At 36.3% G+C, this 16259-nt stretch overlaps 1 protein-coding gene across 1 annotated transcript in view; it reads left to right on the top strand.

Moving 5' to 3' along the window:
• The window catches only part of LOC149812075 (uncharacterized), an 83516-nt gene that overhangs the window by 34533 nt on the left and 32724 nt on the right, over window positions 1–16259 (top strand). Inside the window, 1 exon segment of the mRNA XM_089992574.1 lies at window positions 12160–13906. Within this exon segment, the coding sequence (XP_089848700.1) occupies window positions 12328–13906 (1579 nt within the window). The 5' untranslated portion in view covers window positions 12160–12327.

The following is a 16259-nucleotide window of genomic DNA, read 5'->3' as shown; positions in this document are numbered from 1 at the left end:
ACAACCAAAAACCCATAATCTTTTGAAGTCGGGTGTTATTTTAAATAACTTTCACCAGGGGAAATATTTTGCAATGATGAAGAAGATGGCATTCGATTTATTAAATATGTTGAAGTCAACACGGCTGCGGTCCAAAAGGATTTTGAAATATTCTTAGAAATAAAAAGGGTTCTACCGGTCTCCATAATATGTCTATGTTTTCTTTCCGCTAGCCCATTTTGTCAGGGAGTTTTAGGATAAGATCTTTGATGACAAATTTCATTTTGTTTTAAGTAGTTTTGAAATTCTTTTGATAAATATTCTCTACCAAATCGGATCTAAGTGTGACAATGTTACTTTGAAATTGATTTTTGACTATCATATGAAATTCCTTAAAGAAAAAAAATACATCGGATTTTAAATTGAGAAAGTAGACCCATACATATTTAGTAAAGTCATCTATAAATGTAAATGTCATATAATATGAATAACCTCTTTTCAATATAACCAGAGAAGGACCCCAAACATTCGAGTGCACTAACTCAAAAGGTCTTTTAGATATGAAAGTTCTATTTGAAAACATGATGGATTTCATTTTGCCAAGTATACAATCTTTGCACACCATATCGTTTTCTTTACAAAATTTTTTCTTAAAAAGAAAAAGATACATGTTTGAATAACTTGGGTGTCCAAGTCATTTATGCCAAGTTTCCGTAATGAAGTATGCGGAAATGTAAAAGAATGCTAATACATTCACAATGTCCTACAATGGACAAATACAAAGACACAGGAGAGAGATTAGAGAGAAGTCTACTATGGGACAATACAACAAGCCTTAAAGGGCAACACAATAAAAATAACAAATAGCTTTATTAGAGAGGAGCTCTAAAACATTTTGAATACAAGAGGGGGAAGCCCCTATTTATACAAAATGAAAAGAAGAAAAGAAGGGAACCATTGGGGGCTCCCACATGGTGTCGTTGGGAGCCCCCAACGACTCTACGTGGGATCCTCAATGCATGAATAAAAAATACTTAAAAAAAAAGAAAAAGAAAAAGAAAAAAAGTAAAAACTATCCTATCTATTAAAAATAATTATAAAAAGACAAAAATGCCCCTATTGGGTATTGTACATATATATATGTTTATACATGTATTTTAACACTCCCCCTCAAACTTTACGAGGAGATGACAGAAAGTTTGCTAAGAAAAATATAACGAGCAGGAAGAACTTTAGTGAAAAAGTCTGCCAACTGATACTCTGATGTGACATATGACAGGGTAGCCATTTCTCTCAGATATTCATCACGTACATAGTGACAGTCCATCTTTATATGCTTGGTGCGCTCATGGAAGGTGTGATTGTTGGCGATATAAATTACACTTTTGTTATCACAACATAGCTTTGAAGGACCAGAGATATCTACACCCATATCTTTGAGAAGTCTTCGTATCCAAACGAGTTTCATAGTGGTAGTTGCCATAGCCCGATATTCTACTTCAGTAGAGGATAGTGAGATTTTTTGTTGCTTCTTGCATCTCCATGCAATTAGAGAATCTCCTAAAAAGAACAAAAACCAATACTTGAGATTCTATCATTAGAGTTTTCTCCCCAATCGACATCAGTACAAACAAATAAATTTAATGGTGAGGATGAGGATAGAAATATCCCTTTAGTAATGGTATTTTTTATGTATCTAATGATTCGTAGTACAACACTCATATGAACAGTTGTAGGAGCATGCTGAAATTGACTAGCAGAGTGAACAACATGCGCAATATCTGGTTTGGTAATGGACAGATAGGTGAGAGACCCAATGAGTTGTTTGTAGGGTGTGGGATCTTCTAGAAGAACCCCATCCTCCAGTTTTAATTTAGCATTTATCACTTCAGGAGTTTCAACCTTCTTGTCATCTGAAATTCCAGATTTAGTACATATATCTACAACAAGTTTCATTTGAGAAAATATATAACCTTGGGGAGAGTATGCAACTTCAATTCCTAAGAAATATCTCAAGAATCCTAAGTCAGAGATATCAAAACTATCTTTTAACATATTTTTAACATTACGAACACCAACTTGATCATTGCATGTAATAATCATATTGTCAACATAAAGTAAAAGAATAACAATACTAGTTCCTTGCATTTTTTATAAAGTGAGCAATGTCAGTATAACATGAACGAAAACCCAAACTACTCATGACATCACTGAATGTATCATACTAAGCCTTGAGAGCTTGCTTAAGACCATATAATGCTTTTAAAAGTTTAAGAGTGTCACCTTGTTTAATGTTAAATCCCGGCAGAGGATCCATACAGACTTCTTCATTTAGTTTTTCATTAAGAAAAACATTTTTAACTTCTAATTGATATATAGGTTATTTTTTGGTTGACGCCACAGCTATTAAGGTCCTAACACTAGTCATTCTTTCCACAGGTGCAAAAGTATCCTCATAGTCAATATCGTATTCTTGTGAGTATCCTTTAACTACTAATCTTGCTTTATATCGTTTTAAAGTACCATCACTTTTAGTCTTAACTTTAAAAACCCACCTGCATCCAATAGGTTTTTTGTTTGGAGGAAGTTTAACTATTTACCAAGTGTTAGCTTTCTTAAGAGCATTTAGTTCAATTTGGCTTCAATCCAATGTGGTATATTTTTTGATTGATTATAATGTGCGGGCTCATGATAAGAGCCTAAAGCTATTAGGCAAGCCCTATAATTAGGCGTAAGTGATTCATATGACATAAATCTATTTGGTTAAATGGATTCTCTAGTAGAACGCCTAAGAGGGGTTTCTTCTAGAGACTCATTGTTTTGAGAAAAATTTTCAAGGCACTAATAGGTTTATTTTGCTCACGTTGGGTATAAACTTGAAGATTTTTATCAATGATGTCATCAATACTTGGTGATGTTTCAATATTAGATACTTCATGATGTGTATCATCTATTATCTCAAAATGATTCACTAAATCATCATACATATCTTCTGTTGGGGAAAGATCATATAAAAACATATAGTTAATTTCATCTTTCTTATCAAGATTTTCAAACCCATTTTCATCTTTTAAGAAGGTCACATCTTTTGAAACATAAGGTTTATTATTCTTGCAATCAAAGCATCTATATCCTTTTTTATTTTCACCTTATCCAAGAAAAACACATTCAATTGCTTTTAGAGACAAATCATTTGCAACCGAAAATACAGAGACGATTGAAATCGGGTGTGATATTGAAAAGTTTTTTATAAAGAGATATATTTTTTCAAATTTGATGATGGCATACGATTTATCAAATAGGTGGAGGTTAAAACGACTTCGGCTAAAAAATTCTTAAGAATATTTTTAGAAATAAGCAACATTTTAGCAGTTTCTGTAATATGCCTATATTTTCTTTCTGCTAGCCCATTTTATTGAGGAGTTCTAGGACATGATCTTTGATGACAAATTCTATTTTGCTTTAAATAATTTTGAAAATTATTGGATGGGTATTCTCCACCCGAATCAGATCTAAGAATGGATATACTACTTTCAAATTGATTTTTAATTTTCATGCAAAATTCTTTAAAGAAGGAAAAAACTTCCGATTTAAGATTAATGAAATAGATCCATACATATCTAGTAAAGTCATCGATGAATGTTACATAATATGAATACCCACTCTTAGATATAACCGGAGATAGACCCCAAACATCCGAGTGCACCAATTCAAAAGGTCTTGTTGAGACAAATGTTCTAGTTGGAAATGGGATAAACTTCATTTTCTCAAAAATATAATATTTACAATTTATATTTTTTTCTTTACAAAATTTGTTTTCAAATGGAAAAAGATATATTTTTGAGTAACTTGGATATCCAAGTCTTTTATGGCAAGTTTCAATACTTTTGTCTTGGACATAAGTACAAAAAGAATTTGAAAGAAGAGTCAAATGATCCATATAGTATAGATCTCTCTTCCTATGGTCTTGCCCAATCCGCTTCCCAGACTAGAGATCTTGCACAAAGCAACTATTAGATGAGAAAGATATTTCATATCCATAGTCGGTAATTTGGGAAACCAAAAAAAGATTTAGGTTTAATTTTGGAACCACTCTCACTTTGGAACAAAAAAGTTTTGATAATTTTTAGGTTCTAGTGTTCGTATACTTTTTAATTTTAAAAAAGTTCCATCGCCCGTAGAGACACAGGATATTTTTGAATTAGTGCATACATCGGTTAAAGCATTTTCATGAGGAGTCATATGAAAAGATGCTCCAAAATCTAAAATCCAAGAATAAGTACCTGATGGTGATGTGAAAGCAACAACGACACCCGTTGTAGATGATGTAGCTTTAAGTATTTGTTGAAGAGCCATGAATATTTGTCCAAGAGTTTCTTTGAGATCCCCACTCTTGCCTTCATCTTTCTTTTTGATGGTTGATTCTTCAACGAAAGCAACCTTAGGCTTGAAAGTTTCACTCAATTTGGGGCACAATTTGGGGCAAGCGGGTTTAATATGACCTGACTCATAACAATGATGACCAACAATCATCTTTATAACTCTACCATATTTATTATTGTAGTTACCTTGCTTCCCAAAGTGCGGGGGTTTGTATGTTATAATATTGTTGTCGGGTTTAGACATGGCTAGAACCTCATCTACACTCTTACTCATGCCAAGCCGAGTTTCTTTTTGAATGATTTCAGCAATGGCATCTTCCAAAGGAGGAAGATTGGATCTATGTAAAAGTGAGGATCTTACTTGCTCAAATCCGGGACGAAGCCAAAGTAAAAATTGAAACAATCTTTCTTGTTCCATTTGCTTTTGCCTAAGTTTCACATCTTCAATGGCCACCCACTTAGGCTCTAAAAGAGCTAATTCATCCCATAGAGGATTTATAGCACTATAATAATCTTGAATACTCAAATCCCTTTGTTTAGTGATTCTTACTTTTTCTTGTAAAAAATAAGCTCTTGCAAGATCTTTTTGAGTACACATACCCTTCATAAAGAACCAAACCTCATTGGCTTTACGAAATTTAGCTATATTAGCACATACCTTGAGTTCTACATTGTTCATAAATCATGCAAAAATTTTTGCATGATTGCTCTCCCAATCTTCTACCTTTGATGTTCTTCTATGGCTTTGAGGTGAGCATCTCCCTTAAGCGCATTTTCTTGACCTCCTTCTATCTTGGTGAGCTTTAGTTGAGGTTCCGGAATAAAACCTATTCCGTAACCCCAAAGTTTTTTTCCTTTGAGATTATTCTCCATTGCAGATGCCCACATCATGTAGTTCTTGCCATTAAGCTTGAAGGATAGGTCGATCTTGGATTCCATTGTACGAATAAAATATGAGAGGGAAGAAGGAGAGCGATGTCACGATTTTAACTTCAAGAACTGTATGGCTCTGATACCATGTAATGAAGTATGTAGAAATGCTAATGCATTCACAATGTCCTGCAATGGACAAATACAAAGACACAAGAGAGAGATTAGAGAGAAGTCCACTATGAGATAATACAACAAGCCTTAAAAGACAACACAATAAAAATAACAAATAGCTTTATTAGAGAGGAGCTCTAAAACATTTTGAATACAAGAGGGGGAAGGCCCTATTTATACAAAATGAAAAGGAGAAAAGAAGGGAACCATTGGGGGCTCCCAGATGGTGTTGTTGGGGTCCCAACGATTCTATGTGGGACCCCCAATGCATGAATAAAAAATACTTTTAAAAAAAAGAAAAAGAAAAATAAAAAAATAAAAAATATCCTATCTATTAAAAATAATTGTTTCTATAAACAACTATGTAAAAAGACAAAAATACCCATATCGGGTATTGTACACATATATATATATTTATTTATTTATATATATGTTTATACATGTATTTTTAATAGTTTGAATATCATTATCTTGGACATAATTATAAAAAGGTTTTGGTGAAAGAGATAAAGAGTCCATGAAATAGAAATCTCTCCTCCTATGGCCTTACCTAATATGTTTCTCGGACCGGAGATCTTGCACAAAGCAACTTTTAGATGAAAAGGAGATTTCGCATCCATGGTCGGTAATTTGAGAAACAGAAAAAAGATTTAAATTCAACTTAGGAACAATCCTAATTTTTGGAACAAAAAAATTTTGAGATTCTAAATTTTCAATACTTTTAATTTTTAAAGGCGTTCCATCGGCATTGGAAACACAAGACAAATTTGGGTTAGTGCATATGTTGGATAAAATAATCTCATGTGGAGTTATATGAAAGGAAGCTCCGAAGTCAAGAATCCATGAACACTCACTAAGATATGAAGATGAGGCAATGGTGGCACCGGATGTTGAGGATGAAGATTTGAGTATTTGTTGAAGCGTCATAGTTAATTGACAAAGTGTGTCCTTTAGCTCTCCTACACTTTTGCCTTCTTCTTCTTTCTTTGGTGTGGATTCTTCTACAGAAGACACTTTATTTCTAAGCTTTGAACAAAGAGGTCTAATATGACCCGGTTCATTGCAAAAGCGACAAATAGGCTTTTTTGATCCTCCATAGTTGTTTCATGAACCATTTCGCCTCCCAAATTGTGAAGGTGTATATGCTTTAACAATGTTTGCAGGCCTAGATACGACCATTACTCCATCTCCTCTTTTATCCATGCCTAGACGAGTTTCTTCTTGGCATACTTCGACAACGACATCTTCTAAGGGAAGTGAAGATGTCCTATGAAGAAGAGAAGATCTTATTTGTTCAAACTCCGAACGTAATCCATACTAGAGTTGTCAGTCAAGGAAGCGAGAGCGGGAAGTGATACATGAAGCTGAAGCGGGAAGTGAGACACTTTCAAAATTTTAGGAAGCAGGAAGCGTGTGACGACCTAGAAGTGAACCAAGAGTTATCTTGGAACTGACCTAGGAAGCGAACCAGAAGTGACCTAGGAAGCGAACCAGAAGCGAGGGGGAAGCGAAAAAAGAGAAAAAAAATAAAAATAAAAATACAAAAAAGGGGGAAGTGCGCTTCCCAGCACATTTCGGAAGTGCGATCTTTTGCGCTTTCGAAACACACTTTGGGGAAGCGTGCTTCTCTACTACTAAGGGCGCTTCCGGTAACCTTGATCCTTACAAAAATTAGAAAAAATGTTTTTTTTTCATTTGTTCCCACCTAAGTTCCACATCTTCGGTGGCCACCCACTTAGGCTCTGGTAGTGCCAATTCATCCCAAAGATGAGATAATGCACTAAAGAAATCACTGACACTCTTGTCCCCTTGCTTGGTTCTAATTTTCTCTTGCAAGTAATATTGTCTTGCAAGATCTTTTTGAGTGTACATGCCTTTCATAAACAACTAAGTTTCATTTGCCTTTCTAAAATTGACAATATTAGCACAAATTTTTATTTCCACATTATTCATGAACCATGCAAGGATCTTAGCATGATTACTCTCCCAATCTTCTATTCTTAATTGATGTTTTTCAATGGCCTTTGATCGAGTATCTCTTTCAAGGGCCTTTTCTTGACCTCCTTCAAGTTTGGTGAGTTTGAGTTGAGGTTCGGGAATCGTGACCATCACGTATCCTCAAAGCTTCTTTCCTTTGAGGTTGTTCTTCATAGCGGAAGCCCACATCATGTAGTTGGTACCATTGAGTTTGAAGGAAAGATCAATCTTTTGTTCATACCCCATTTAAATGATAGAGAAAGAGAATGAGAGAGATGTAGAAGAGTATGACGATCTCATAAACACTTTTGGATGCCCTATTGCTCTGATATCATGTAATGAAATGAGCGAAAAATAAATACAAGCCAACAAAGGGCATACAAACACACAATACAACCACAAATCCACTTTAAGGATAACACAATAAGCCAATTAAGGCTTGCAACAAAATATAAAAAATATTCTTTATTGTCAAAAACCTTAGTGAGAAGCTTGAAAATAAATAGGAACATTATGTCCCTATTTATATACATAGAGGGAGCCTTGGGAGCTCCCAACGGTTATATTTGTAGACGTTGGGAGCTCCCAACAACTATATTTGTAGCCGTTGGGAGCTATCCAACGTCTCTATGGGTTAATTCCCATAGAGCTCCTAACACTAAACCTAAATTATATTTATTAAAAAAATAAAAACTATTTACCTAACCTATTCATAATATAGTTACATATACTAAAATGACCAAAATGCCTCTGGTGGGCATTATATATATATATTCTTTTATATTTAAGAATATATATATATATATATATATATATAAAACAATCATATTTTAACAAAGTTATCTCCAAAAGGCATTGAATGTGTCTTCATTGGATATGGGGAAACCCAAAAAGGCTATAGATGTTTTGATTTTAAGAATAATAAACTTTATCTTTCTAAAGATGTAACCTATGTCACATGGGTGTGGGTGCGGGTGCGGGGGTGCGACACTTTAAAAAACCTTGGGTGCGGGGGTGCGGCAAAAATAAATAAATAAATAAATATATATCTATATATATAATTTTAAGTTTTATCAGTTAACAACATTATCAGTTTCACAGTCTGAATTAGTTCATACTTACATATGCATGGCTTAATCTTTGAGACAAGCATATGTGTAAAGCTTTCGTTAAAAAAAAAAGTCGGACACGTGTCGATGTTGGTCTGCCGTATCGGACCCGGATCCGAGCCTGACTCAGGTTCCAGATTGTTCGCGACGTAGGCTGAGAGGCAAGGGGCAAAACCCTCGCCACTTTTCTCTCTCCTCTCGCTCGCCATCTCCATCCCCTTTTGTTGACGTCGGTGATCGAATCGCCGGTGACACCCGTGCTCCGGCAATCACCGCTGCCACCACCCCAGTCCGGCGGCCCCCCTGCGAGACTCTCTGAAATCCCCAAACTCTCTTTCCCTCTCTCTACTATCTGCAATCGCCGCCACTAGCGATCCTCTGGGACTGCCTCTCTTTCCCTCTGCCTCTCGTACTCTCTCAACCTCGCTAGGTTCTCTGGCACCACCGCCGGCCCCCTTTGCTGAGATCCTGGACGATCGCTCGACACCCCGCGTCACCTCCTTTTTGCCGCTGTCAAACCCCTCGACGACCCCGCCTGGGCCGTTCCTTGCCATCGACGTCCCTGGGCTTCCCCTTCGTTGGTGAATCTACAGGTATACCGCCTCTTCTCTCTACCTTCTTCTACTTCAACCTCTTTTGTTTTCTCGGTCAAGAGGCAGGATCGCCGCCTGCTTTGTGCCATCAGGCTGGTAGGGGCGTTGACCGCACACAAGGTCGGGTTGACCGCACCGGGTGTCGCACCCGCATCACGTCACGTCGACTCGGGTGCGACACCTAGTTGGCCGAATCTCTGTGACATAGGATGTAACCTTCTTGGAAACTGAAAATGAGCTTGATAAAATTGGGGAGAAAGAAGATGTAGATTATATGTTTTTATTTGGTCTCTTACCAAGTGAAGGTAATTCTTGTGATATTCCTTTTAATGATAATGAAAAAAACTTTGTAATGATAATGGTCATTCTAATTATGTGAATGCCGAATCACCATTAAATAATGGTGATGTTGTTGAAAAATCTATACAAGTATATACTCAGTGTGAGCAAAGAAATCCTCCTAGTGCTTTAGAAAGATACACACATGACTCTACTATAGAATAAACCTCACTTAGATGATCCAGTAGTGTCTCTATTCCATCAAGTAGGTTTGTATCTTATGATACTTTGATACCAAACTATAAGGCATGTTTAATAGCCTTACACTCTTATCATGAATCATCACATTATAATGAAGCCAAAAACATTTCACATTGGGTTGAAGCCATAAATGCAGAATTAGATGCCCTTAGGAAAGCTATGACTTGGGAAGTAGTTACACTACCCTTAGGAAAAAAAGCTATAGGTTTTAGATGAGCTTTTAATGTTAAAACCAAGAGTGATGAGACTCTAAAAAGATATAAAGCTAGGTTAGTGGCTAAAGGATATTCACAGAATTGTGAAATCGACTACGAGAAAACCTTTGCACCAGTAGTTAGGATGACTAGTGTTAGGAGCCTCATAGCCGTTGCATCTATTCAAAATTGACCCATATATCAACTCGATGTTAAAAATGCATTTCTCAATGTAAATTAAATGAGGAGATTTATATAGATCCTCCATCAGGATTTAGTATTGAAAGTATTGAAAAAGGCAAAACTTTTAGACTTAAGAAGGCCTTATATGGTCTTAAACATGCTCCTAAAGCTTGGTATGATTGATATGATAGATTTAGTAGTGTTATGACTCATCTGGGTTTTCATTCTTGCTATATTGATACTGCTCTGTTTGTCAAAAGTACAGGTTCTAAGGTTGTTATACTTCTACTTTATGTAGATATGATAATAACTAGAAGTGACAAATAGGTGCTTAGCACTATTAAAAATCTTTTAAAAGAAAATTTTGATATGTCTGATTTGGGTTTTTTAAAATATTTTTTAGGTATTGAAGTTGCCCACTCCCCAAAAAGATATATCCTTTTTCAAATGAAGCTTGGTGCTGATATTTGTGCCAAGTCTAGCATTTCAGATGATAAGAAAGTAGAAACCTCTGAAGTGATCAATGCTAAATTAAGGCTTGAAGATGAGACTCTCCTCGAAGATCCCTTATCACCAACTAATTAGGTAACTCACTTATTTATCTATCATCAGACCTGATATAACTTATGCAGTTCACTTCGTCAGTCAGTTTCAACATGCTCTGACCACTGTGCACATAAGTGTTGTGTTAAGAATCATCATATATGTTAAGAATACCATAACAAAGTGACTTTTCTTATCTTCATCATCTTTAAATTTACTTGCTTATATTGATGCTAATTGGGCAAAAATCCCAATGATAAAGTCTCAACTACGGTTTTTTTGTGTTTTTATGAGACTCTAATTTCGTAATTTCATGGAGATGCAAGAAACAACAAAAAGTATCTTTGTCATCAACTGAAGTTGAATATCGTGCGATGCCTACGACAATAATGGAGTTTGTACGGCTAAGAAGTCTTCTCAGAGACATGGGTGCAACCATCTCAACACTTTCGAAGTTGTGTTGTGATAATAAGAGTGCAATCTATATTTCGAGCAACTACACCTTCCATGAGCGGACCAAACACATTGGGATGGATTGTAATTATGTACGTGATGACTATATGAGAGGAACTATTGAGTTGCCGTATGTTACATTGGAGCACCAGCTGACTGATTTCTTTCACCAAAACTCTTCGTGCACCTTGGTTTATCTTTCTCCTTAACAAACTTTCAGTTACTTCACCGTAAGTTTGATGAGGGATGTTAAAATATATGTGTATATATATACTTATGGAGTAGAGCATAGGTGCTTAATGATATGTGCATAATAATACATACTTAATGGGTTTTTTTGCTCTTTCGGTATTTTTTTCACAGTTCCGACCCCATAAATGTGTTGGGCATGGTCGATTTACGAGGAATCCACACCTAGATCATGTGTTTTTGATGAAAAAATGATATTTGGAGCCTCGAAAATTTACAAAGATTTTGGACCATTGATTTTTCAAACCTTCTAAAAACCCACCCATTTGTCAGAATGAACACTTCAAGAGCTGATCCCTATAAAATCAAGTACATGTTTTCACATCTGTACGGTCAGAGTTTAAAAATAAAATGAAAAAACCTAAAAAAACCCATTAAGCACAGATCATTAAGCACCTACACTCTAATCTCTCTCTCTCTCTCTATAGTTTATGTTATGGACAGTTTTGTAATATGTAAAGCCATATAGGGGTATTTTAGTCTTTTTACATGTAGTAGGGACTGTTCATTAGGAACAGTATTTTTTCTTTATTTTATTTTTCTTTTTAGTCTTTTGTGTAATAGAGCATGGGCTCTATGGTCTTTTGACCATAAAGTCATTGGGAGCCTCCCAACAACTGTTTTTGGGAGCTCCCAAGAGGCCTTCCTCTCTCTTCTATTTTTTGTATAAATCGGCATGTCATCCCCCTTCATTTCTAAAATGCTTGGAGCTCAAGCATATGTTCAATAAGATATATTTTTTTATCTCTTGTGTTGCCATTGTTGGCTCTTGTATTGTCTCATAGTGGACTTGTGCTTATGCACTTTGTGTTTGTGATCTTCTAAGCCCTTATAAGTCTTTGTTTATTTTTTCTGCATATTTCATTACACTTATATCTTACAGTGTAATTTTCTTTTTCTAATACATCTGCAGAAGCTGCCATCACCTGATAAGCTGTTTGAGCATTAGATTTAGTACAAACTCTTAGTTGCTCATCTATGTTGCTGCTGCAACTTGCAATTTTATCATTTAAAGGGACCCATTCTCTGAATTTCGTGACATCAACAGTCTCTGGTGTTTTATGTGTTTCATATATGTGAAATGGGTAGTCAAGGAAGGCCTCTCATCGATCTTAATGAACCCCCTGCTGAAGAAGAGGAAGAGGGCGATAGGTTGTTCAGCTGTCTGTCAAAAAAGCCAGTGCCTTTTCCCAATCCACATACCAGCAATTTTCCGTTTGTCTCACCTGAAGGGGGGGGTTCACGACTAATAAACAATAATGCTTTCTGTCATGCATCTTCAGGTTCTGGATTTCAACCATTTGTGAGGCCCAAAGAAAGTAGTAACTGGAAAGATCATACTACTCTGAAGGACAGAGAGGTGTCTACTGATCATGCAATAGTTAGCACCATTTCTGATGCCAGTGGTCATGTTATTGCTGTTGAAAAACGTGGGTTTGACAGTTGTAATTCTGAAGATCTGAATTGTCATGTGTCATCTGTGGCTGCTTATCATGGAGTAGAAAGTAAACCTAGAGTTTCTGTAGTTGTTGATACAAGAAATGAACAAATTGAAAGAGAAGGGGAATGGTCGGACATGGAGAACACTGCTGACAATGAGAACATTTATCAAAAGATGGACCTGGAATCAAAAGGTATAGGAAATAGTGAATTTGGAGATCTTAAGAAGCTAGATGCAATCAGTGATTCCGTGAGCTGCTTCCAGAGTTCTGATGATCGAACTGTTGATTCAAACCATGTCAAAGATGCTGATCAGGTAATGGGATGCTCAGGGAATGACAGAGAACCTGGGGTTGTTGACTGTGCTGGTAGTGTTAGTCAGGGTACAGTGATTACTGACTTGAAGAAAGAAGATAGTTGCACTCCTATAGTGGCAGAGTCTGATCAAGGTGAACATGGCAGTAACAAATGCAATGAAGACAATGCTAAAGACACACCTCATGATGGGTTGGAGGATTATGGTACTGTTAGCCAAAAGGATGAGAAAGTGGTTGATTCTGATACTGCCTCAAAATTTGCAAGTCCAATAGGGAAGCATAAAATTGACCAGCATAAAAAAGAAATGCTTGGAAAGAAGCGGGCTAGACAAACTATGTTTCTTAACTTGGAGGATGTTAAGCAGGCCACATCTATGAAAAGCGTAACTCCAAGGAGACAAACATCTTTGTCATCCACAATGTCTAATCGTGCAACAAAAGAGTCATCTCGTGTTTCTCATGTTCCAACTGATAGGTTTGGAGAAAAGCAAAGTCAACAAGAAATAAAGGATAAAAAACGGGCTGATCCACCTATCATTGAAGCAAGTGCTGCTTTGGATTTTCCTGACCATAGAAAGGCTGACTGTAATGGTGACATTGGAGGTCAATCTTGGTCTAAAAAGCCAGACAACAATGACTTTTCTGTTGGAGCATACCCACCTCCCAACCCAAGGCAAAGCTCATGGAAGCAGCCCATGGAATCTAAACAAGGTAAAGCTTCACAGATTTTAAACAGGAAACTAACTGAAGTTAATCAGAACAGGGAATACTTGGACACAAAGTCAGGGAACAGAAGGCTGCCTTCATCCAAGAAACAAGTTCAAAGCAGTACATCGTATCAAGATACATCTGTGGAACGTCTTCTGCGGGAGGTGACCAATGAAAAATTCTGGCATCATCCAGGTTATTTGGTTTCTTCCTATATCATCCTATTGTTACTATTTTTTGTTCTCAATGTTTTTCGCTCAAAATATGACATTATCAAATAGTTGCCTTCTTTTATCTGATGCTATCTGTCTCTTCCGCAAATAAAATTTGAAAAGTCTAGGTTGCTGATTATATTTTTTATGACTTACGATCTTTGCCCAATCTATTCCCTGGTTATAAGTTCACGTGCTTTATGTGGTGTGTGACCAATGAAAAATTCTGGCATCATCCAGGTTATTTGGTTTCTTTTTCTATATCATCCTATTGTTACTATTTGACTATCAAATATTTGCTTTCAATTATCTAATGCTTTATCTGACCTGTCTCTTCCTCAAATTTTGAAGATTCTAGGTTGCTGATTAGGTTTTTTACCTTTTATGATTTTTCACCCAATCTATCCCTGGTTTTAAGTTCGCGTGCTTAATGTGCATGCATGTGTGTGTGTGTGTGCGTGTGTGTCTGGGGAGGGGTGGGGATGTATCAACCCATAATTCCTTGCTGTGGTACACGCTTATTCTTGCAAATATATGCATGTGTACATAATACACACACACATCTATATCTCTTATTGTTATTAGAAAAATGTCATACACTTTGAATGTATCACTGATGACATATGCTTTGGTATTTTCTAGCACTGCGAACACATGGATGGTGTAACTTCGCTGACTCTTGGCTAATGCGGCACCAGAATCGTGCTGGTCAAAGAGAGGGATTTTGTTTGGTCAACTAAATATTAAGGATATCCATGCAAAAAAGCACGTCCCCCACTTTTTGGCTACAACAAAGCTGGATATTGAGAGAGAGTTTGCTCTTCAAGGTGGCATCAGCCCACTGGTTTTCCATATTACTATGGTCGGAAACAAGTACTATGTATGGATGGCTGTCACATACACATGGACATGATATGAATGCACTTGGTACAACAGGAGGGTCTTGTGAAACTAGTCCATGGAAACACACACACGCACATATATATATATATATATATATATATATATATATATATATATATATATAGAGAGAGAGAGAGAGAGAGAGAGAGAGAGAGATGACACAAGCGAATATGCACATTCAAATATCATCTTAAGTGCAAATCCTTGAGCAACAACTCTAAATCATTATAATTAAGAACATTAATAAATTTAGTGTTTTTTGCAAATGGGTCCCCGCCTTATTGGCGATTTGCAAAATAGTCCCTGCCTTATACCATTTTGCAAATCAGTCCCCTTTTTTTTATTAGCCTTTACAAATTCGTCCCTGAAGTTAACTGCAGTTAGTTTCCTTAATGGTAACCGTTGAGAGCAAGCAAATTGACATTTTTGCCCTTATGGGAGGATTAAGTTGCAAAATGAAAATAAGACAAGGATTAATTTGCAAAAAGTGGATAAAAAGATTGTTCTGCAACCGTTTTGCAAAAAGCAAATAATGCAGGGATTTATTTGCAAAAAGTGAGTAAAAATAACCATTCTACCCTCAGTGAGGATGGTTTTGTAGCTGTTATTATGTAAGCCCATATCTTTTTAGTGTTTGTTCTTGTTTGATTGAGGAACCTCTTTCTGATTTGTTTTTTCTTTTTTTTTGCAAATTATCCTCTGTTTTATTTGGGTTTTATCACTAATAGTTGCCAAAATGATACGGTATGGCCTTAAGAAATCTGATGAGGCTTTCATTTGAATTCTCTTTGCCCCTTCTATAATGTCTTCTTTCATTTTGTTGCTAAATTACATTCCAATTTTTATCAGCAAAGTGTTGTAGGTATTGAAATCCAAGTATTGTAGTGTAATATAGTGTTTTACCTTTCCTTGTGTAATACCCCTATGTATTAGGACTTAGCGTACATTACCTAATACTTGGGGGTACTTTAGACTTTATTTTTTATTCTTTTTGTACTCAAGGAGGTTGGCCCTTTTAGGTCATTGATTCATGCCGTCTTACTTGAGGTCATTGAATAGAGCTCACGTATTTTGTGGCTTCTCTCCTTCTCTTGTTCTCTCTTATCCTTCTCCCTATCTACTTCTACGAATCTTAACATGGTATTAGAGCCATACGAAGATTAAAGAGGGGATTGAGAGCTGTGTTTTGGAGTAGTAGAAAGTTTTGTTCAGTGCGATCGTGGTTCGATGTGAGGGTCTCGCCGGAAAGTGCTGATGTCATCACTGACCATTCAGACTTTGTGGTTTGGGTCATATAAGGCTACCATTTGGTAGATCTGGATTTTAGAAGACCAGCAAACCAAAAATCGTGGTTATCGGTGCAGTATTTGATTTTATTTGGAATTTTCTTTGAATTTCTGAAAAGGGCGTGAACAGTGACCTGATTTGCATTT

Source organism: Nuphar pumila, chromosome 17 (genome assembly GCF_984573655.1).
Source record: "Nuphar pumila chromosome 17, dmNupPumi1.hap1.1, whole genome shotgun sequence".
Classification (NCBI taxonomy): Eukaryota; Viridiplantae; Streptophyta; class Magnoliopsida; order Nymphaeales; family Nymphaeaceae; genus Nuphar; species Nuphar pumila.
This window is presented reverse-complemented; position numbering and strand designations above follow the sequence as displayed.